Raw genomic sequence first — 25,242 nt, 5'->3', positions numbered from 1 at the left:
CCTGTCAGAATGGCTATCATCAACAATTCAACAAACGACAGGTGCTGGAGAGGATGTGGAGAAAAAGGAACACTTGTGCACTGCTGGTGGGAATGCAGACTGGTGCAGCCACTATGGAAGACAGTATGGAGTTTCCTCAAAAAACTGAAAATGGAACTACCATTTGACCCTGTGATCCCACTTCTAGGAATATATCCCAGGAAACCAGAAACACCAATCAGAAAGGATATATGCACCCATATGTTCATAGCAGCACAATTCACCATAGCTAAGATGTGGAAACAGCCTAAGTGCCCATCAGTAGATGAATGGATTAGCAAACTGTGGTACATCTACACGATGGAATACTATGCTGCTCTAAAAAGGAAGGAACTCTTACCATTTGCAACGTCATGGATGGAACTGGAGAGCATTATGCTAAGTGAAATAAGCCAGTCAATGAAGGAAAAATACCACATGATCTCACTCATTCATGGATAATATAGACCATTATAAACTTTTGAACAATAATAGATACAGAGGCAGAGCTGCCTCAAACAGATTGTCAAACTGCAGCGGGAAGGCCGGGGAGGGTTGGGGGGCAGGAGGTAGGGGGGTAAGAGATCAACTAAAGGACTTGTATGCATGCATATAAGCATAACCAGTGGACATAAGACACTGGGGGATAGGGGAGGCTAGGGGACTGTCTAGGGCGGGTGGATAAAATGGACACATATGTAATACCCTTTGTAATACTTTAAGCAATAAATAAAAAAAAAAGAAAGAAAATTCTCACCCGAGAGTGTACAGCACAGAGCTATAACTATAGCAGTAACATTTTGTTTCTTTTCAAAAGCAAAATCTGAAGCAAATTTGGAAAAATGTTAACATCTGTTAACTTTGAATGGTGGCTTTGGGGTGTCTGTTATATTACTTTCTTTGCTTATGTATACTTGAAATTTTTCATGATTAATAAAAAAATGTAGGAAAGAAAGAAAAAAAAAATTCAACAATGACTGTACCCTAATTACCACCCCTCACTTTCCTTTGTAGCCAAATTCAGTATTTCCAAACTATGAGTAAAATCTATTAAGAACACAATGTTGTGTCTCTCAAGCAAGTTAATTAGAGCAGAATAAGCCTTAATAAGTCGATCCTCCTTGAGATCTCAAAAATTGGCAAAGAATCATTTTGTGTTTCTGGTTATGTGTGTGTATTCCTGTGTAGAGAAATATACTAGTGTTTCATTCTTTATAGCTAAATTTTTGAGAGTTACTTACCAGCAATAATATGAATGGTTCCCAGCGTCTTTCTTTCTTTCTTTCTTTTTTTCTTTTTTTCTTTCTGTCTTTTTTTTTTTTACCTATAGTCTTATCACAGAGAGTTTATATCACAGATTACCATGAACACAGAACTTTATATGACCAAAAAAAATCATTTTTCTTTCATCTCCCATTTGATTATGTTTTATAATTTAACTGCTTAGGAACAAGACTCTCCCAATTCTAAGTACCATAGCAGCATGCTACAATTCCTCCTCATTCTAGATTTAACTTCTTAGCAACAAGACTGTCCCAATTCTTAATGCCATGGCAACCAGCTAAAGGTCTTCCTCATTCTGAACGTGGAGGACTCTTGCCCATTAGTGCACTGGAAAATAAATAAATAAGATCTTGGTGAGGAACATGGATCCAAGGGCATTGGAAAATCAGCCCCACCTACACTTACTTTGGTAAAGGAAAAAAAAAAAATCTGGATAGTACTGACCTGGGAAGACACACAGGAGAATAAATTTGTAGAAGTTTAGCCTACCAGAAGGGAGATTCCAGCACACTTTTTGATTTGGATAAGAGAGTCTAGCACAGTGTTTGACACTGGTGGGACCATGATACGCAGGAGCAAAGAATTTTCAGTAATCACCAGAGACTAGTCCCAATGATAGCGATCAGTGCCCCGCCTTGGTCTGGCACCTCTATTCACCTGCTCAACCATCCCGTCACAGCCGATGCCCACAATGTTTCATGCTCTGCTGCTGATGCCTGCCATGTTTGGCCATGTTCAGTGCATGCCACCTGGTGGTCAGTGCACGTCACAGTGACCGGTTGTTTTGCTGTTTGGTTTATTTGCATATTAGAGTTTTATATATATAGATAGAGAGGTGGGGCAAAAGTAGGTTAATAGTCATTTAAGTGGAAAATAATACAATCTATACTAATAATAGCCTAGGTCAGTGATGGCGAACCTATGACACGCGTGTCAGAGGTGATACGCGAACTCATTTTTTTGGTTGATTTTTCTTTGTTAAATGGCATTTAAATATATAAAATAAATATCAAAAATATAAATCTTTGTTTTACTATGGTGGCAAATATCAAAAAATTTCTATATGTGACACAGTACCAGAGTTAAGTTAGGGTTTTTCAAAATGCTGACATGCTGAGCTCAAAAGGTTCGCCATCACTGGCCTAGGTGGTGTCACACCCTCACACATCACGCCCTCACGTCGTCACAAGATGGCCATCATAAGATGGCCGTCACAAGATGGCTGTGTACACAGTGGAGGTGGGGCCCAGAGGAGTAGATGGGTCATGGAGGGGCAGGGCAGTTGTGGGCAATTGGGCCAGCAGGAAAGGGCAGTTGGGAGCCATTGGGCCAGCAGGGGAGCAGTTAAGTATCAATCAGGCCGGCAGGGGAGTGGTTGGGGGCAATCAGGTTGGCAAGCAGAAGTGGTTATGGGCAATCAGGCAGGCAGGCAGGCAGGCAGGCAGGCATGCGAGCGAGTAGGAGCGAGCAGTCTTGGATTGTGAGAGGGATGTCCACCTGCTGGTTTAGGCCTAATTTCTGCCCACTCACCTGCTCCACCATCCCCCAAGGGGTCCCAGATTGGAGAGGATGCAGACTGGCTTGAAGAACACTCCCCCATGCATGGAATTCATGCACCGGGTCTCCAATCCTATATAATAAAGAGTTAATATGCTAATTAGACTGAACAGTAGAGCGACTGTATGGATAACATTTCAGACGCTTGTCCTGATGACCTTTTGGATGAAGCTGGGGCTGTGAGGGCTGGCTGGGGCCAGTCGGGGTTATGAGGGCCAGTTGGGGCTGTGAGGGTCTGTGAGAGCCGACCAGGACTGTGAGGGTCTGTGAGGCCTGGTTAGGGCTGCTAGGCACTGCGAGAGCTGGCTGGGACAGCCAGTGCTGCAAGGGCTGGTTGGGGCTGTGAGGGCTGGCTGAGGCTACAAGGGCTGGTCAAGGCAGCCGGGGCTGCGAGGGCCAAGCCCCTTGCATGAATTTTATGCATTGGGCCTCTAGTCTATATATACTAGAGTCTGGATTTATGAAATTTGTGTTTCGGGGGGTGGGGTGTGGGGTTTGTGGTCCCTCAGCCCATCCTGCACCCTTTCCAATCTGGGACTCCTTGGGGGAAGTCTGACTGCCTCTCGCAATCCAGGACCACTGGCTATTAACTGTTTGCCTGCCTTCCTGCTTGAACACTAACCACTCTGCCTGCCTGCCTGCCTGATCCACCCCTAACCACCTCTGCCTTGTCCCGCACCTGGGACCCAGAATTGCCTCCTTCAGCCCATTGCAGGCACCCAGGACCAGGCCAGCTTTGCCCAGGCTGGCCTCAGCTGCAGGGGACAGTGGGTGGGCAGCTTTGTCTGGGCTGCAGCCGCAAGTGCATGGTACCAGAGGGCGGGTGGCTTGTCCCTCTCCCAGGCTGCAGGCGCAGCCGCTGTTGTCTGGGACCATGGGGTGGGCGGCTTGTCCATCTCCTGGGCCACAGCCTGGCTGGTCTCCATTCCTCTCTTGGGAGCTCATTTGTGCTTGGCTGGTCCACATTCCTCTCTCCCCAACGTTGAGCGTGTGAGCAGTTCCGGCTCAAGGGCACGAGGGCGCGAGGGCATGAGGGCATGATGACCATTTGCATATTAGCTCTTTATTATATAGAATAGCCTAAATGACCATTACGACCGAATGACCAAACAACTGAATGATGGGTCAACCAGTCACAATGATGTGCACTGACCACTAGGGGGCAGATGCTCAATCCAGGAGCTGCCCCCTTGGTGGTCAGTACGCTCCCACAGCCAACCTCCCGTGGACGGCCAACCTCCCACGGTCCCTCCCCCTCGGGCCGGCCGGGTGGCCAGGGTGCTCCCACAACCAACCTCCCATGACCATCCAACCTCCCATGGTCCATTCCCAGAGATGGCCCTGATGGCTCTTATAGGGGCTGGCAGGCCAACCTCCCTTGGTCCCTCACCCCTGGATGCTGGCCCCAATTGTCCCCTCCCCTGCGCCAGGCGCCAACCTCTCTCAGTCACTACAGCCCCCCCCCCTCCCCCCGGCCGGCTGGCCCTGATTGCCTCCATAGGGACTGGGCAAGATGGCCCTGATCGGCCCTGATTGCCGGCCTGGCTGAAGGACCCCACCTGTACACAAATTCATGCAACACGACTCTAGTAATTAAAAAATGATAAATAAACTTTCGTGGACTGAAAACTGTAAACCTACTTTTGCCCACCACTGTATTGTATGTAGTAATAATGTGCAGACTGAAAGTTACTATCCTTGTAAAGGTTAGAGCAGCTAATGAGGCAAGACTGGCATGAGTAGTTATCAAACATTTTTCCAGGTTTCCAGGCTCCCTCCAGTTGCCAACTATTGCCGAAACTATTCATGAGAGGATTGACAAGGAAGACATTTAATTTGTATGTTTGCACTTTCTGTGTGACAAAGAGTATGAGTGGCAAGGATGGTAAGGATTGAGACACAAAAAAACACACACAAATTCACATTATCCATTGGCTATACCTTTGCTCAGGAAACACAAAGAGATTAGTAGCATGAACAATTGAACACTATCACTATTTAAAATAATGTAAAATATCAATATTCTAGGAATTAGGATACTTTAATAATTGTTTAATGGCCAGTGTTTTATGATCTGAAATAATAAAAATTTGCAGCGATTAGGTCAATGGTCTGTGGCACATTTTGTAACATTACTACAGCCAGGAGAATAAAACTTAGTACATGGGATATTGGATATGATTTGGTTACTTTTTTGAAATTGTAAATTGTTGCTTTTCTTTCTAAAATGCAGTAGAACATTTTGCTGTTCTTCCTAAGATGGAATTGCAACATTTTGCTCTTTTTCCTTAAGTAAAATCTTGACATTTTGTTCTTCTTACTCAGCTGAAAGTGACACACTCTACTCTTCACTCTTATCTGTTCTTCTTCGGGTCAGAAAAGCCAAAATTAACAAGCATAATGAAAGAATAAAAAGAACCAACCAAAATAGGTGCAGGTAATACATATTTAGCATAATTGTTTTCCCAGGGGGAGGCCCACTATCTATACTACCTCCATTGCCTTCTTTCAGGCAAAAAGGAGGATCCCAGTCATAGTTGCAATGGCAGTGCTGTCTGTTGTTGCAGACTCCTTTCAGATTGCAGGTCTCAGGTGAGCAATCATTTACCAGACGTGACCTATGGACACACTTCCTTTTGATGCAGACATGTTCTGCCCCACACTCTGTCCCATCTTTCACATCACCAATGTCAGGTTCTGTCATCCCGAAGTGGTAGTCGGTACCCCAGCAGGTGATGTCACTGATGTGAGTCCAATGCACAGTAGAATGATCTCTCAGAAGGGGAAGTTCTATCACGTTTTCACACTGAATCCTCCCGCACAAGGTATCTGAGAAGTCACATTTTATGTATGTAGAGTTCATTAGACCACAGTTCCCAAAACGGTCACCTTGAGTGTTAATTTCTGTGTAGCAACGCTGATTTGCACTCTTGGCCTTTTTGCCAAATATGTTCCTACACTGCACTTCACGGTTATTGCATCTCTTTTCATAGCAGTAGCCACCGCCCTTGCATGGGATCCCATTCTGCACATACACATCCTCTGGACACTGGTAGGATGTCCCATTGCACCACTCTGGGAGATCACAGTCATTTTCCTCTTGTCTACAAACTCTGCCTGTTGGCAGGATCTGACAGTCTTTGCAACAAAGGCCAAAAGCACAAGCAGCCCCAGCGCTGAGAGTGCAGTTGGACTCACAGCAGGGATCTTTCATACACAAATGTAAAGTGCCACAGTCACACTCTTCTCCTTCTTCAACCACATTGTTCCCACACCGTGCAAGTGTGATGTTTCCAGTATTTGATGAAATGTACAAACAATTTTTTCTTGCTATGTTGCCCATGACATCCATGAAGTAAGCATAGCTGCAGTTGCTGAATCTAGTTGCACTTCCTTTTGTTGGAAACATTATACAGGTTTTATGTCCACATGTACAAGTTGGTCCATCATGATCCATACCCAAATTATGACCAATCTCATGTGACACAGTGTATGCAAAAGAATACACATTATCATTCATGAAACTATCAACTCCACAATTGAAAAAACCTTTACATACGCCTCTTAGATAGGCTAAGCCAACGGTAATACCATAGCTACGCTTTACAAAAAGATGTGTAACATCATTGGGAATGCGGTTATTCAAGCTAGTTTTCTTCCATTTGCAAAATTCTCTCAGGAGATCCTCTATGGTATCTATTGGAACTGGGTTTTTTTCAGTCCAGACCTCAAGTCCCATTAAAATCACATTAATATCTAGTGAACGCAAAAAGTTATCTACTCCATTGACAACAAGTAATACTTCATACTGCACAGCTGTGGTGTTACTTCGGTGATGAAGATAGCGATTGTGCTCCACCACCACTGCCAGTTCAAGAAGCCGCCTGTGAGTCCACCAGCCTTCATACCCACTCTGCATCAAAGTGAAATTAGCAATCTCTGGAAAGTTCAGTTGTCTTGCTATTTCTTCATCTGTTAATCCACACTTCATGGGTGGCAATTGTGTCTCTTCACTCTTTATCCTATACAAGAGATGTTCAAATGTGGTAGAAAGTCTCTTGGGCTCTATTTCATAAACAATGTCATTTGTCTGTAATACGCCCTGTAAACCGCCCAAACAGGTACTGATAGCAACCAGGGATTCTGGGTCCCCCTCCACATAACCATGATAGTAGCAGTCATTCTTTACAAAAGGCTGGTCCTCAAGGAGAGTGCCCTGGTCTGTGTAGGTAACCACTCGGAAGTGTCTGGATAGAAAATGCCTGTTGACCTTCATGTGGACAATGTGTCTCTGGCCCCCAAAACGCATTCTGTAAGAGAGCCAGTCTCCTATCTTCATGCCAAAGCTAGTGCCTGTTACCTTCAAGGGAATCACCACTTCTGGGGCACCATTGCGTTGGGAGTGCACAACCTGGAACCATCCATATGGGAACAGAATCACCCCCAGCCAGAGTGGCAGGAGAATGTTCCTCACACACACCAGGGCCTCACTCACTGCCATTATGGAGCCACCATACACAGCCATTGGTGAGAGCAAAATAGGATGTGCAGGAACCATCACTGTTCCCTCTGAGCTGGGTATTCACCCTTGACTTTGAATCTGTTCTCTGGCAGGCTCATACCATCAGAGTAGCACACTGGAAGAGAAAATAAAGAGTAAAGACAGGGTTGGAGGAAGGCCAATGTGGAGGAGGAAGAGAAACATAAGAGTTAATATGGATTAGTGTTTGGCTAAAGACATGATTCAGAATACTGCATGCATTTGCCCTTAAGAAATTTTAAGGCAACCTGGATCATGTGGCTAAGTTGGTTGATTGTCATCCCATACACCAAGAGGACAACTGGTTCAATGTCTGGGTTGTGGGTTCAATCCTCAGTAGGGGTGTGCATGAGGTAGCTGATCAATATTTCTCTCATTGTTATTTCTGTCTTTCTCTCCTTTTCTTTTCCTCTGTCTCTAAAGAGCAATAAAAACATATTTAAAGAAGAACTGCAAGGCCGTGTATGACTGTATAAAAACATGATGATTGGTCATAGACTGACTATATATATATATATATATATATCCTATCTAATAAAAGAGAAAAATGGTAATTGGTGTATGGCCGCTACCCTTCCCATTGGCTAATCAGCAAGATATGCAAATTAACTGCCAGCCAAGATGGCGGCCGGCAGCCAGGCAGCTTGAAACTAGCATGAGGCTTGCTTGCTTCAGTGACGGAGGACTCCAACGTTCCCCGCCTGCCGCTGCAGGCCTCTGAGCTGCAACTCTAAGCAACTATGTAACAAATATAGAAGCTAAACAAAACCCCAGAAACCTGCTTTAGTCCGCTGGGCTTCAGCCAGCAGGATTGCAACATTGTAAGCAAAGGCCAGAAATCTACCTCCAGCAGTGGAGGCCTAAGAGCTGGAGCCAAGCCTCAAAGCTAAAGCTGGCCCAGAATAAAAAAAGAAAAAAGAAAAAAAGGAGCAGTTGGGAGCTTCAGTCACCCCCAGCCTGAAAACAGCCCTCAGCCCCTCACCCAGTCTGGCCAGGCACCCCAGTGGGGACCCCCACCCTGAAGGGTGTGTTACGACCTGCAAACAGCCATCATCCCATCACCCAGGCTGGCCAGGCACCCCAGTGGGGACCCCCACCCTGAAGGATGTGTGACCAGCTGCAAACAGCCATCATCCCCTCACCCAGGCTGGCCAGGCACCCCAGTGGGGACCCCCACCCTGATCCAGGACACCCTTCAGGGCAAACCGGCCGGCACCCACCCATGCACCAGGCCTCTGTCCTATATAGTAAAAGGGTAATATGCTTCCCAGCACTGGGATCAGCGGAGCCACGAGGCCTCCCGGCACTGGGATCAGCATGACAGGGGGCAGCGCCTAAACCCCCTGATCGCCCTGCAGCTCTGTGTGTGACAGGGGGCGGGGCCACTACCTCCCTATTCACCCTGCTCTGTTCGTGACAGGGGAAGGCGCCCCAACCCCCTGATCAGCCCTGCTCTGTGCCTGATAGGGGGGAACCCCAACCCCCTGATTGCCCTGCGGCTCTGTTTGTGACAGGGTGCAGCGCCCCAACCCCCACCCCCCCATGGGCCCTGCTCTGTGTGTGACGGGGTAGAGCCATAACCTCCCCATCGGCCCTGCCCTGAGTGTGAGAGTGGCGGCACCCCAACCCCCTGATAGGCCCTGCCCTGTGGGTGATAGAGGGTGGCACCCCAACCCCCTGATGGGCCCTGCTCTGTGAGTGACAGGGGGCAGCGCCCCAACCCCCTGATTGGCCCTGCTCTGTGAGTGACAGGGGGCAGTGCCCCAACCGCCTGATTGGCCCTGCTCTGTGCATGACAGTGGGTGGTGCCGCAACCTCCCCATCGACCCTGCCTTGAGTGTGATAGGGGACAGTGCCCCAACCCCCAATCGGCCCTACCCTGAGCATGACTGAGGATGGCATCACAACCTCCTGATCGCCCTGCTCTGTGCATGACAGGGTCAGCGCCCCAACTCCCCAATCGGCCTTGCTCTGAGCCCGACCTGGGGCTGCACCTAGGGATTGGGCCTGCCCTCTGCCACCTGGAAGCAGGCCTAAGCCAGCAGGTCATTATCTCCCGAGGGGTCCCAGACTGCGAGAAGGCACAGGCTGGGCTGAGGGACCCCCCTTCCCCTCCAGTGCACAAATTTTTGTGCACCAGGCCTCTAGTATATATATATATTCCTTGAAGCATTACAAAGAGTATACACCTTTTGAACCTAGATGAATGGTACATAGGTTTTAATGATACTGTTGTTTAACTACTATGAATATGAATGAACATTTTCACCATAAATATATAAAACAAAAGGACTTATTGTAAAGGTGAACATATGTCATGTTTGAGAAGGAGTCCCTATTTATATTTATTGACCTGATATAAATATTAATATATAGATTTTCTTTTCATTTTTTATTTTTATTATTTTTTAAAATATTCTTTTTTATTTTTCAATTACAGTTGACATACAATATTATATATTGTTGTTAGGAGTACACCTAGTGAATAGAACTTATATAACTTACTAAATAATTGTCCCAATGAATCTCAGACCTATCTAATAAAATACCTGCATAGTTGTTAGAATATTATTAACTGTAATCCCTCTGCTGTAATTCACATTCCCATAACTATTCTGTTACTACCAATTGTCCTTCTTAATTCCTTCACCATTTTTTACCACCCCCCCCCCCAATCCTCCTCCCACCTGGCAACCATGAAAATATTCTCTGTATGTATGAGTTTGTTTCTGTTCTGCTTGTTCCTTAATTTTCTTTTTTTAAAAAATTCAGTTGTTGATAGGTATGTATTTATTGCCATTTTAAATTTTATTTTAGTTTTTCAGCTTCATTAAGCTATAATTGACAAATACAATTATAAGATCTTCAAAGTGCATGAAAAATTCCTTTAATCATTGATTTTAAAATTTATCTTCAGTTTTGAAAGTATTACAGATTTTCCCTTCATTCCCATTGACCTCCCCTCCTCCCCACTTTTGTCCCCTCCCCAGGCCTTCAGCCCACTGTTGTCTGTGTCCATGGGTTATTCATGCATGCCTATAAGTTCTTTGGTTCATCTCTTCCTTCACCCCTCTCCCTTCCCTCTGAGGGTTCTCAGTCTGTTGCATGCATCCATGTCTCTGGATATATTTTGTTTGTCATTCTATGTTGTTCATTAGATTTCATATATAAGTGAGATCATGTGATACTTCTCTTTTTCTGAGTGACTTATATCACTTAGCATAAGACTCTCTAGGTCCCTCCATGTTGTCTTAAAGGATAAGAGATTCTGCCTTTTTATACAGCTGCATAGTATTCCATGATGTAAATTAGGGGTGCAGAATGTCTGACCTACAGATTGCCAAAGGCCCACTAAATCATTTGGTCTGGTGCTGCCAAGGCATTAGGGGTGAGTTAATTAAATGTTTGTCCAAATATTGCAGGATAATTTTTAATTTTGTATGGTCTGCCCATATGATGTTATAATTATCCAAATGGCCCCTGGTAGATAAAAGGTCCCCCAGCCCTGGACATGCACCATAGTTGTTTTTTAAATCCACTCATCTACTGATGGGCATTTGGGTTGTTTCCTGATCTTACCTATTGTAAGTAATGCTGCTATGAACATACGAGTGCATATATTCTTTCTGATTGGCGTTTCAGGGTTCTTAGGATATATTCCTATCAGTGGGATCATTGGGTCAAGTGGCAGTTCCATTTTTAACTTTTTGAGGAAACTCCACACTGTTTTCCATAGTGGCTGTACTAGTTTGCATTCTCACCAGCAGTGTACTAAGGATCCTTTTTCTCTGCATCCTCATCAGCATTTGTTGTTTGTTGATTTATTGTTGGAAGCCATTGAGGCAGGTGTGAGGTGGTATTTCATTGTTATTTTAATTTGCATCTCTCTGATGATTATAGTGATGTTAAGCATTTTTTTGTATGCCTCTTTGCCATTTGCATGTCCTTTTTGGAGAACTGCCTATATAGGACCTCTGCCCATATTTTAACTGGATTGTTTGTTTTTCTCTTGTTGAGCTGTATGAATACTTCATATATTTTGGAAATTAACCCCTTATCAAATGTATCATTGGCAAATATGTTCTCCCATACAGTGGATTCCCTTTTCACCTTGATGCTAGTTTCTTTTGTTGGGCAGAGTTTTATTTTGATGTAGTCCCATTTGTTTATTTTTTTCCGTTGTTTCTCTTGTCCTAAGCCAGATTTGGGGAACCTTTTTTCTGCCAAGAGCCACTTGGATATATATAACCTCATTCACTTAATATAATTCACTTATAATAAATTTATGTTGCTATGAAAAAGCTCCTAGATTTATTGAATTTGAGTCCTGTCAGCGGTTGGTTGCCTTGGTAGGGCCAGACCAAATGATTTCACAAGCCTTATACTGCCCGTGAGCCACATGTTTTCCACCCCTGCCTTAGGCATTGTATCAATGCTATGTGAGATGTTCGATATTTTGCCTACCACCTTTTCGTCTTTTCTATTCAGCTACCAGTGATGGCGAACCTATGACACGTGTGTCAGAGGTGACATGCAAACTCATTTTTTTGGTTGATTTTTCTTTGTTAAATGGCATTTAACTATATAAAATAAATATCAAAAATATAAATCTTTGTTTTACTATGATTGCAAATATCAAAAAATTTCTATATGTGACATGACACCAGAGTTAAGTTAGGGTTTTTCAAAATGCTGACACGTCGAGCTCAAAAGGTTCGCCATCACTGCTAGCTGCTAGCCTATGTCTGCAAATTGGAGCATTTAAGACATTTACATTTAAGATTATTATTTGTGCACTCGAGGGGTCCCTCAGCCCGGCCTGTGCCCTCTTGCAGTCTGGGACCCCTCGGGGGATGACCACCTGCTGGCTTAGGCCCACTCCCTGGGGATTGGACCTAAGCTGGCAGTCACACATCCCTCTGGCAGCCTGGGAGCCCTCGGGGGATGTCCACTTGCCAGCGGGGAGCAGGCCTAAGCTGCAGTCGGACATCCTTAGCGCTGCTGAGGAGGCGGGAGAGGCTCCCACCGCCACCGCTGTACAGGCAGCTGTCAGCCTGGCTAGTGGCTGAACAGAGCTACCCTTGTGAGAGCACACTGACCACCAGGGAGCAGCTCCTGCATTGAGCGTCTGGCCCCTTGTGGTTAATGTGTGTCATAGTGACCAGTAATTCCCAGTCGTTCTGCTGTTAGGGTCAATTTGCATATTACCCTTTTCTTATATGGGATAGAGGCCTGGTGCATGGGTCAGGGCCAGCTGGTTTGCCCTGAAGTGTGTCCCGGATCAGGGTGGGGGTCTTACTGGGGTGCCTGGCCAGCCTGGGTGAGGGTCTGATGGGTGTTTGAAGGCTGGTCACACCCCCTTCAGGATGGGGGTCCCTACTGGGGTGCCTGGCCAGCCTTGGTGAGGGGCTGACGGCTGTTTGCAGCTGGTCACACCCCCTTCAGGGTGGGGGTCCCCGTTGGGGTGCCTGGCCAGCCTGAGTGAGGGGCTGATGGCTGTTTTAAGGCTGATCAAGCCTCCCACCCCAAGTGGGGACCCTCACCCCATGGAGGTTTGGCCAGCCTGGGTGAGGGGCTGATGGCTGTTTTCAGGCTGGCCACACCCCCTTTAGGGTGGGGGCGTCCCCACTGGGGGTCCTGGCCAGTCTGGGTGAGGGGCTGAGGGCCATTTTCAGGCTGGCCAAGCCTCCCCCCCCCCACAGTGATGGAAACTCACAGCCTCACCTTTTTTTCTTTTATCTTTTATTTTAGGATTTATTTACCTTCTACAATTGAAACTTTGTAGCCTTGAGAGGTTCTCAGAACCGGCCAGGGCAGGTGGGAAGCTTGGCTTCCTCCATTGCCAGGGGCAGCCCAAGCCTCCTGCTTGCTCCAGCTCCGTGGCCACAGCCGGCTGAAAGCAGGTATCTGGGGTTTATTTACCTTCTATAATTGAAACTTTGTAGCCATGAGTGGAGCTCAGAGCCGGCTGTGGCAGGCGGGAAGCTTTGCTTCCTCCATCACCCGGGCAACAAAGCCTCCGTGGCTGCTGGCCGCCACCTTGCTTGGATTAATTTGCATATAGTCGCTCTTATTGGCTGGTGGGTGTAGCTTAAGGCACAGTGAAGGTACGGTCAATTTGCATGTTTGTCTTTTATTAGTGTGGATAGGTACATATTTTTTGCAATTTTTATCCTTTATGCCTGTGTTCCTCCCTCTCTCTCCATTTCTTCTTGTTACAACACTCCCTTTAGCAACCCTTGCATTGCTGTTTTGGTGGCAATTAATACTTTTAGTGTTGTGTGTTGTTGTTTTTTTCTTTTCTTTTTTTTTGTACTGCAAAGCTTCTAATTTCACCTTCAACATTGAGTGATAGCCTTACTGGGTTTAGTAGTCTTGGATTTATTCCTCTGTATACTTCATGCCACTCTCTCTGGGCTGAAGTCTTTCTACTGAGAAATCTGCTCACAGTATCCTGGGAGCTCCCTTGGTAGGTAACTTTCTGTCTCTCTTACAGTCTTTAAGATTCCTTCTGTGTTGGAAGAATTCAGGAACCAAGATGGAGTAAACACTGGTACTGCACCACATCAAAATTACAACTAAGATACAGAACAACCATCATTCAGAACCTCCTGATATCTGGCTGAATGGAAGTCCTACAACTATAGAGTTAAATAAGAAAGCACATTAAGACTGGTAAGAGAGGTGAAAGAGTGGAATGGGCTAGTTGGACACCCACGTGCCATGTGTTTTTAATTGGGAAAGTTATCTTGGCTGAAGAAACCTCCTGTGTGGAGCATGGGTGCCAGCCACACAAACGGCCCCCAGTCCATGGTTTTAGAGCCTTGAAGAGAAGTCCCCATAACTTCAGGCTGTAAAAACCAGTGGGAATTGTGGCTGAGTGACATTGAGCTGCTTGAGTCCCAGGCAGTTCTTCTGAAAGATGCCACACATGAACTTACTTGGATACTTCTCTCTGAGGCCCAGTGTTGGTGCAGAAAATTGATATGATCCAGGGACATACAAGGAGAAACTTACTTTTATGGCATTAGGGCAAGAACTTGGGGGCAGCTTTGTCCTAGAAAAAAGTGCTGGAGCATCCCCCTCCACAGAGCTGACTGGCAGGCACCATACCTGAATCTCCATCAACTTAGCCCACAGTGCTCGCCCCACCCTGGTGATTCAGCCCCCACCGAGGCTGTTTGCAGTGACTTTTCCATATGAATGGCAGGTTTGGCTCAGATTTTAAATTTTCCTAAAAGCTCTCAAATAAGCAGCAGCTGGAATCAGTATTGCCCATACATATTGATAAGTGGCTTGAGGCCTAGCACAAGCAGCAACTTTCCAAGGTTCACAGCATGGTCTCTCCTGGGCACCTCCTAGGCCAACACAAGTAATAGCCATCTCCAAATCATTCTGTAACTTGTGCTGGGTAACCCTAGGCAGGTCACAGGCTATGGCTGACTTTTCAACTTAAGGGAAGCTCCAATGTCAGTGCACCTTGTGGAGAGTTTCATACCATACCAGATTACAACCCTTCCATATCCATGAGTGACAAAGGGGTGGACTGTTAAGCATCAAAGTCCCACTGAAGCAAGTCTGGTGTGTCTCCTGCAAAGCAACTCTTGTACTGTAGTTGTAGCTAGTCCTCACAGCTAGTTGGCCTGGGGGTCAATTCCACCCATTGACACCATTAGAAATCAAGGCTCAGCAAAGAGATCCTACAGGGGTGTACCTAGAATTCCCAGATTAGGAGAGGCTTTACAAGAGATGCTGAGTCACTGAGTCCTATAGGACAGCTACTGTATAAACCCAGTCTACCAATTTCAGGAGACATAGCAGTTCCACAGAATACACAGAAACAGCCAGGATGTGAAGAAACAAATAAACATGTCACAAATGAAAGAAGGGAAGAAATCTCCAGGAAAAGAACTAAATAAAATAGAATAAAGCAAACTACTAGATACAGAGTTCAAAACAATGGTTATAAAGATGCTCAAGGAACTTAATGAGAGCTTCAAGGATCTTAGTGAGAATGTCAAGGAACATAGTGAGAATTTCAAGGAAATCAATGAGAACATCAAAGACATGAAAAAGGACCTGTAAGAAATGAAAGATACACTAACTGAAATGAAGGATAATTTACAGGGAATCAACAGTAGAATAGAGGATTCTGAAAATCAAATCAGTGATTTAGAATATGAGGAAGCAAAAAAACCCATCCAATCAGAAGAGCAAAGAGGAAAAAGAATCCAGAAAATATGAAGATAGTGTAAGGAGCCTTTGGGACAACTTCAAGAATACCAACATTCTCATCATGGAGTGTCGGAATGAGAACAAATTTAAAACCTATTTAAAGAAAAATAATGACAGAAAATGTCCCCCACTGGTTAAAGAAATAGACATACAAGTCTAGGAAGCACAGAGAGTCCCAAGTAAGATGAACCCAAAGAAGCCCACTATATGACATATCGTAATTAAAATGCAAAAGTTTAAAGACAAAGAGAGAATCCTAAAAGCAGTAGCAGAAAAGCAATTTGTTACCTATAAGGGAGTTCCCATACGACTGTCAACTGATTTCTCAACAGAAACTTTGCAGGCCAGAAGGGAATGGCAAAATATATTCAAAGTGATGAAAAGCAAGGACCCAGAACCAAGATTACTCTACCCATAAAAGCTATCATTTAGAATTTAAGATCAGATAAAGACCTTCACAGACAAGAAAAAGCTAGAGGAGTACATCACCACCAAACCAGTATTACAAGAAATGTTAAAGGGTATTTTTACGAAGAAGTATAAAGATAAAAGATATGAACAATAAATGGCAATAAGTACTTATCTATCAATCATTGAATCTAAAAATCAAAATAAAGAAACAAACAATGAATCTAATGACCAAAATAAACTAATAAAATGGAATAGAAACATGGAACAGACTGATGAATCTCAGAGGAGTGTGGGGAGGGTGAGCAGGAAGAGATTCACCAAATAACTTATATTCATTACCCATGGACACAGACAATAGGATGGTGAATGCCTGGGGCAGGGCAGAATACAGGTGGAGGAGGGAAATGGGGGAAATGGGGAGGGATATCTGTAATACTATCAACAATAAAGATATGAAAAAAAAGATTCTTGGTTTTTAACATTTGCCATTTTAATTATGATGTGTCTTGTTGTGGGCCTTTTGGATGCATCTTTATTGTGACTTTCTGTGTTTCCCTGACTTGTGTGACTTTTTTCTTCACCAGGTCAGGGAAGTTTTCTGTCATTATTTTTTCAAAAAGGTTCTCTATTCCTTGCTCAGATTCTCCTCCTTCTGGTACCCCCAATAAGCGGGTGTTCTTTTGTTTCATGTTGGCCAAAACTCCCTTAAACTCTCCTCCTGCTTTTAAACCTTTTTTTCAATTGTTGGTCTGAATGGGTGTTTTTTCCCACTTTGTCCTCTAATTCACTGATTTGTTTCTCCGCTTCTTCACTTTGCTATTGAATTCTTTCAGGTTATTCTTTATTTCATTTATGCCATTCTTCATTTCCACTTGATTCTTATTTATTGTTACAATCTCATCTTTCATGTTGGTGTACTTCTTATTAAGTTTCTTATAATTTTCATTAAGTTGCTTTAAGTTATCATTCAATTGTTTGAGCACCCCTATACCCATTACTTTGAATTCTTTATCTAATGTATTGCTTGCCTCCATTTCATTTAGTTATTTTCTGGTGATTCCTCCTTTTCTTTTATTTGGCTGTTGTATCTTTGTCTTTCTATTTTAACAGTTTGGTAGTCTGTGTGGGAAACTGTTTATTGCCTTCACTATCTGATAAGCATAGACAGAGCACTCCCCGAAACCCCCTGAAGGCTGGGTGCCTTTGAAGCCCTAGCAAAGCCCGGAGCTAGGCGCCACCTCTGTTTGTCCAGACAGTGGTAGCTGAAACTACTCCCCCATTTATTATTATGTAAATCCTTGCTGATGGGCTAGTCTGCCTGTTACTAGGGGGTCACCTGCCTAAGGGCTACTCCGGATCAATAAAAGATTGGAGCAGCCTGAGCATGGGTGGAAGTCCCTCTCCTTGAGTTGGACTTGCCCGCCTGGACCTCCGATATTGCAAAATTATCTCGTGTCTTTTCTCTCATTTGTTGTGCGGCTCCTCTTTCAGGTACCGAACCCTACTCCACGCGGGTCGTGGAAGGAAACACTCTACATCTGGCGCCCAACGGGTAATCTGGAAGTGCAGGTCTCGCTGGAGCGAGAAAAGGAAGTTTACACCGAAAAGGTGTGGAAAACTCACCGAAAAAAGGTGAGGGGGATTCCACCGCACGCAATGCCCAGGATCAACTACAGAAGCCCGGGTCTGTAAGTAACTGGGAACGTTTTCTTAACCAGGCTAACAAACGGGGCAGGATTTGGCTTTAGAAAAGTAGATTCGGCTTAAAAAGGTATATTTGGCTTTTAAAAACTAAGAAACTGTATTATGTGCTTTTGATTTGCATGTCTAAAGTGTTAAAATTTTAGAAGGTAATCTTTTACAGTTTTTGCATATTATTATAGAACATAACCTTTGCTCTTTTTTTTTTTTGAAGAAGGTACATTAGATCTTAAAAGGTTGCCAAAAAAGTTAGTTAGGACTTGAACAAAAAAAAAAAAAAAAAAAAAAAAGGTTAGCAGCAAGAAAAAACTCATCTCAAAAAACTTTTTCCATGGGGAACATAATGGCGCATTTGCCAAAGCCTTTTCCAGAGGCCGAGGAGGAGTCTCCTCAACTGGTTCCCTCCGCTCCTCCTAGTGAGGAGTGGGAAGACACGTTAGAGGAATGGCCTTCACGGTCCTCTCCACCTCCGCATGCACGTCCTAATTCTGATATGCTTAATTCGCTGTCATTTGAATCACCTGTGCAAAAATCCATCAGAGAAGGATTGAGGGAAATACCGGCGGAAGAAAGGCTTGCTTTCCCTATCATAGAGGTACCTGATCCACAGCTACCGCATCGGGTAATCAGACAGCATGTAAAAATTGACTTTAAAATGATAAAAGCCTTACGTGAAAGTGTAGTCCAAAATGGTCCAACAGCTCCTTTTACAGGAGAAATTATGCATAGTATTTCTGAAGCTTTCCTAATCCCTCATGATTGGTATTCTCTAGCACGTGCAACTCTGGATGGAGGACATTATTTACTATGGAAAGGAGAATTCTTGGAGAGATGCCAGGAGCAAGCCCAAATAAACCGCGGGCTGAATGCTCAAATAACTTATGAAATGCTAGCAGGACTGGGACAATACAATGATGTACGAACCCAGTTAGATTATGTGCAACTGGCATATGAGCAAATTAGAGCTTGTGGAAGAAAAGCGTGGTGGACTTTACCAGCAAAAGGGGACTCTGAGGGAGCTTTTAGTAAATGTTTACAGGGGCCTTTAGAATCATTTTCTGATTTTGTGGCTCGTCTCACTCGAGCAGTGAGACGACAGATTCACCATGAGGCAGCAGGAGACATTTTAATTCAACAATTAGCTTATGAAAATGCCAATGATGATTGTAAGAAATGCCTGATGCCTCTGAGAAAAGGTAGTACAATTACAGAAATGATTCGAGCATGTCAGAATGTGGGGTCAGGCACTTTTCAAGTGAATTTACTCACTGCCGCCGCTACTGTAAATAAAAGGTGTCATAACTGTGGAAACATAGGACATTTTAAAAAAGAATGTAGACAACCAAGAAGGACACAAGGAGGCGCTCCAAGGAAAGGCGCTAACATCTCGCCTCGTGAGCCGATCAAAACAGATCCAACCTCTCTGTGTCCTAGATGCCAGAAGGGCTACCATTGGGCCAACCATTGTAAATCGAGATTCCACAAAAATGGGCAGCCGTTAAATCAAGACACAGGGTATGGCCAACCGCAGGGAAACGGCCAATGGGGCAACCCCCAGCCCCGTCAATAAAAGGGGGGATCTGCCCTGCAAAGCCCACAGTGGAATCTCTGATTTGGGCCACTCCAGGAAGTGCAAGCCTAGATCTTAACAGTACTATAGCGGTCACTTTGACCCCTGATATGGCTCGGCAGGCTGTTCCTACAGGAATCTGGGGACCTGTGCCATCAGGAACTTTAGGATTAATTTTAGGAAGAAGTGGAAACACTCTGGAAGGATTAACTGTTTTGCCTGGAGTCATAGATTCAAATTATGAGGGAGAGATTAAAGTAATATTGGAATGCAATCATATTATGCAAATTACTACAGGACAAAGAATTGCTCAAATACTACTTCTACCTTATGCTCAACAAGGCAAGGCTATATATAAATAGGAAAAGAGGAATGCAAGGACTTGAAAGCTCAGACATCTATTGGATACAGGAAATTAGCAAAACTCGTCCTATGATTAATTTGAGAATAGAAGGAAAAATGTTTAAAGGCCTAATAGACACTGGGGCAGATGTCAGCGTTATCAGCAAAGAATTCTGGCCTCCTAGTTGGTCCATGGTAGAAGCTATGGACTCAATTAGAGGGGTGGGAGTTCCTGATAACACACAACGTAGTGCTGCAGTCTTAAAATGGCAAGATCAGGAAGGACAGACAGGATGGTTTCAGCCCTACATTGTCTCTGGAATTACAGTCAATTTATGGGGCCGGGATGTCTTAGAAGGTTTACAAGCTTGTATTATTACTGGCAAAGGTCAGCAGCTTGTAACTCAGATGGGACATCAGAGTGATCAAGGTGTAAAAAACCCAGGAAGGCAAGGATATCAACCTTTTTAGGAGTGGTCACTGCTCAGTCTCCTCGCCCCCATGCTGATCCTATACAATGGAAAGATGATAAACCTATATGGGTGGATCAGTGGCCATTAACCAAGGAGAAATTAGGTCATATTCATGGATTAATACAGGAACAAATAGAAGCTGGTCATATAGAGCCTTCCAATAGCCCTTGGAATACGCCTATATTTATTATACCTAAAAAGGTGGCAGGGAAATGGCGATTGATACATGATCTCAGAGCAATTAATGCTACTATGCATACCATGGGAGCTTTGCAACCTGGACTCCCAGCGCCTTCACAAATCCCTTTAAATTGGTCTCTCATAGTAGTAGATCTTAAGGATTGTTTTTTCACCATTCCCTTGGCACCTCAAGATAAAGAAAGATTTGCCTTTTCAGTGCCATCTATTAATAATATAGAACCCATGAGAAGATATCAGTGGAAAGTTTTGCCTCAAGGAATGGCCAATAGCCCTACCTTGTGCCAAAAATATGTGGCTCAAGCTGTTCAACCTTTAAGGGACAGATATTCCCGATGTTACATTATCCATTACATGGATGACTTGCTCTTAGCAAGTCCACGGGAAGAGCAGACTTTAGAAATATTTTTCCAATTAGAGAAGGAGCTCCCTAAATGGGGCTTAAAAATTGCTCCAGAAAAGGTACAAAAACAAACACCTTTTAAATATCTGGGAAACATTATTGAAAACCAATGCATTAGGCCACAAAAGGTGGAACTAAGAAAAGATTGTCTTAAAACTTTAAATGATTTTCAGAAATTATTAGGGGACATCAACTGGCTAAGACCCTACCTAAAAATCTCTACGGGAGAAATGACAAATTTATTTGATATACTTAGGGGTGACTCTGACCTTTCCTCACCCAGAACACTAACAGATGAAGCCAGAAAGGAGTTGCTAAGAATTGAACAGGCGATATCCTCAGCTCAAGTAGCACGGGTACAGTCTGAATTGCCTTTATTGGGACAGATTAACCATACTGCAAATAGTCCCACTGGAGTCATCTTCCAAAATAAAGACTCTCCCGCTATTATTGAATGGGTCCACCTAGGCCATCAGTTCTCTAAAACTGCTATTACTTATATAGAACTGATGGCTCAATTAATATATCAGCTTAGGAAGCGTTGCAGGCAGCTTAGAGGAGAAGAACCTAAATGCATCTATCTTCCCCTCACTGGAAAGCAATTAGAAATGTTGTTTCAAACTGATGTAAATTGGCAAATTGGGTTAAGTGGATATTCAGGGGAACTTAGTTGTCACCTATTAAAAGATAAACTTTTACAATTTTTAAATAAGACCTCCATCATTATACCAAAAAATACTAGGCAGGAACCAATTCCTGGAGCTTTAACTGTTTTTACTGATGGGTCATCAAATGGGAAAGCTGCCTATCATACTATAAATTCTGACCGAGTCATAATGACCAGTCATACATCTGTGCAAAGAATTGAATTAGAAGCTATTAAGGCTGCATTGCAAGATTTCCAACAGCCTGTTAACATAATTTCTGATTCCTCTTATGCTTCGGGCCTAGTAAGTAGAATTGAAACTGCCCAGCTGAAATGGCTTAGTGACCAGAGTTTATTCTTACTATTTAAGCAGGTTCAGCAGATTGTGCAGCAGAGAAAATACCCTTTTTATATCACTCACATCAGGGCTCACAGTGTATTACCTGGCCCATTAACTAAAGGAAATGCACATGCTGACCAATTGGTTGCTTTATTAAAAGAGGCTTCAGAGTCTCATCAGCTTTTACATCAGCCTGCTAAAATGTTGTCCAAACAATTCTCAATCTCTCGACAGAAAGCAAAACAGATTATCAAGGAATGTCCCAGTTGCATGTTACATCTACCTCAAGGGCCTAACACAGGAGTCAACCCTAGAGGTTTGCTAAGGGACCATATCTGGCAAATGGATGTAACACATTATACTCCTTTTGGACGTCTTGGGGCGTTACATGTCTCTGTAGATACTTTTTCAAAGGTCCTATGGGCCACTGTATCTACAGGAGAGACAGCAAAACAGGTTATTAATCATTGCCTAGCTGCTTTTGCTGTCATGGGAATTCCAAAGATTATTAAAACTGATAATGGACCTGCTTATACAAGCTGTCAATTCCAGGAATTTTGTAAAAAGTGGAAAATTCAGCACATTACAGGAATACCATATAATTCCCAAGGACAGGCCATTATTGAACGTCAACACCAAAGACTGAAATCTCAATTAGAAAAACAAAAAGGGGGGATGATGGAGAAATCACCTGTGGGTAGGCTGCATCAAGCCTTAATTACTCTAAATTTTTTCACTTGTGATGCTGATGGGAAGACACCTATGGAGCTACATTGGTGTCAGAATAAAACAAAAGAAAATGGTCTAGTTAAATGGAAGGATCCCGAATCTGGTTTATGGAAGGGACCTGACCCATTATTAACCTTTGGCAGAGGGTACGCTTGTATATTCCCAGAGGATTTTTCCAAACCCGTATGGATTCCTGCTAGAAATATTAAACTGCATCAGGAATCTAGCCAGACTGAAGATCTTGTGCCTGGAGCCATAACATGTAGCTGTAGACAATCAACTACCTCAGCCACAGAGAGCAGCGACTCCAAGCAGTCCACTGAAGATGAGGAGCAGGAGGAAGACAAACCAGACAACCAACAGCCCAGAGACCACCTGGGGCACGGTAAAGTGAAGTATGGTAACAATTCATTCAGGTAAAAACTGTAGTTCAGATAACAAGCCTAAGTTTTACCTAGGTTACCCAAGGACTCTAGATAATGTGTTTACCCAAAACTGTAATTTAGATAGCATACTGTCTCTGCTTCTGTAAATTGCTTTTTTTTTGCTAACTAGGTTCCTCATTCCAAACCTTGAGTTTAAAATTAAGTTGTCATGACCTAGAGCAAAGAATATTCTTACATGGTATTATTCTACTAGTTTCATTAATAATTTTTGATGCTTTATAACAGTATATTGTGCATTTATCCCAAACAAATTTACAAATGAATTTGAATGTTTTACATGAAGGGATTTATTCCTTTCCACTGTGTGGAGGGCCTCCTGGGGAAGGCACTTAAGCATTCTGTATTGACCTATCTTGACTTTTTTTTGCCAAGAGGAATCCAATTGCCTACAGCTGTTACCTTAGCTCTCCATTCAAGCTGGGATCATGAAAAGCTGGTACCATGGATCTGTCTCTGGCCCAATGGCGTAAGCTGGGCCCTCTCTGGAGGAGAAACCTGGGTTCCCTATGATCAATGCCGGGGCCCCGCCAGCAGGCGAGGGGACCCAAAGGCAGTTGCTGGGCATGGAGGCCAGAGGGACATAGGCTATCAAGGAGACAGAACTGAACCTCACATCACCCTACTTGGCCCAGAGATAGCTGGTAGTCAACGACGGGTAAGATCCCACAGGGTGGGACGACCTAAGACAGGCACAGCTGGGGGCCAGTAGGAGAAAACTTGGGGTGCAACAAAGGTGGGGCACAGATCCTCACCCCCCCAATGGTGCACGGACTTGAACGGTGCACGGGCTTGAACACTCGGCCCTTCTGAGGAAGGTCTCCTGTCCCCATGGCTGCTTCTTGCTTCCCATGCCCAGCCCAGATCAGGAACCAAATAACAGAAGAGATTTGGTCCAGCTGAAATCAGAATCCAGAAAAACGGAGGCTTGGCTAACAGACCCTATGTCTAAATCTAGTCTAATAACAGGAATGCTCAGAGCCTTCACAAGGATGTAAAGTGATCCTTTCAATTAATATTTACAGTGTAAATTAAGATTATTGTTAAAATATTAAATTTGACAGCAAAATAGTTTTCAAATTAATTAAATTTGGCTATTTGAAATAAGTAATTATCCATATAGTATTAACCAAAATTTTCATTTCATGGTAAAATTGCTTAACATGCAATGAACCTAAAGCATGTTCAGGCTCATTTTTTTTTGCGTGCAAAAAATTATATTTTAAAGTTATCTAGACTGCATTAAAAAATTTTCCATAAGCCTCCTAATTAAATCAAAAAAGGGGGATAGTGGAAGAATACCATGTAAGGAAAAATATCCTGTAACTAAATTACATCTAGGAAAATTTCTTTTTTCATTTTGTAATGCTAACAGCAAGACACCCATAAAAAACATATGTGGTGTCAAAATAAGCCAAAGGAAAATCATTTGGGCAAATATAAAAAGGATTCCCCAAGTAAAATTTCCTTTATTAACCTTTGGTCGAGAATATGTTTGTATACTTTCAGAGAACAACTCCAAAACCATGTGGATTCCTGTAACAACGGATCACAGAAAGCCAGCCACAAAGACAGAAGAGACAGTTCAGAGATGGAGATGGTGAAGACGCCTTGCCATGCTAGCAGTCAGCAGCTGTGCGTCACTGCAGGTTGCCCAGAACCAGACCTGAAAGGACCGGACCTGCATTTTCCACCATCCAGAACCAACATTTCATTGCTGGCGTGTACGCATGAACTGTCGGACATTGAAACATGGACTCAGAACTTTTGGACATTGAAATTGGGACTTGATTATTTTTTAAAGAAAAAATAAGGGGGAGATGTGGGAAACTGTTTATTGCCTTCACTATCTGATAAGCATAGACAGAGCACTCCCCGAAACCCCCTGAAGGCTGGGTGCCTTTGAAGCCCTAGCAAAGCCCGGAGCTAGGCGCCACCTCTGTTTGTCCAGACAGTGGTAGCTGAAACTACTCCCCCATTTATTATTATGTAAATCCTTGCTGATGGGCTAGTCTGCCTGTTACTAGGGGGTCACCTGCCTAAGGGCTACTCCGGATCAATAAAAGATTGGAGCAGCCTGAGCATGGGTGGAAGTCCCTCTCCTTGAGTTGGACTTGCCCGCCTGGACCTCCGATATTGCAAAATTATCTCATGTCTTTTCTCTCATTTGTTGTGCGGCTCCTCTTTCAGGTACCGAACCCTACTCCACGCGGGTCGTGGAAGGAAACACTCTACAGTCTGGCCACTGGGTGAGGCAGGCAGGGTCACAGGAGTGGATTCGTGTGTCCTGAAGTAACTGGTTGCACCAAATCCAGCTGTGGATCTGATCTTATGAAACCAGGTTAGGTGGGT

At 43.9% G+C, this 25,242-nt stretch overlaps 1 protein-coding gene across 1 annotated transcript; it reads right to left on the bottom strand.

Annotated features, from left to right (window-relative positions):
• Nucleotides 1-5,200: 5,200 nt before the first annotated feature.
• Nucleotides 5,201-7,384, bottom strand: LOC118657824 (disintegrin and metalloproteinase domain-containing protein 25-like). The gene has a single exon (XM_036312459.1). It carries the CDS (start codon nucleotides 7,382-7,384, stop codon nucleotides 5,201-5,203), a length of 2,184 nt encoding a protein of 727 aa, XP_036168352.1.
• Between the last annotated feature and the right edge of the window lie 17,858 nt (nucleotides 7,385-25,242).

The sequence above is a fragment of the Myotis myotis genome, unplaced genomic scaffold (assembly GCF_014108235.1).
Source record: "Myotis myotis isolate mMyoMyo1 unplaced genomic scaffold, mMyoMyo1.p scaffold_m19_p_6, whole genome shotgun sequence".
Classification (NCBI taxonomy): Eukaryota; Metazoa; Chordata; class Mammalia; order Chiroptera; family Vespertilionidae; genus Myotis; species Myotis myotis.
This window is presented reverse-complemented; position numbering and strand designations above follow the sequence as displayed.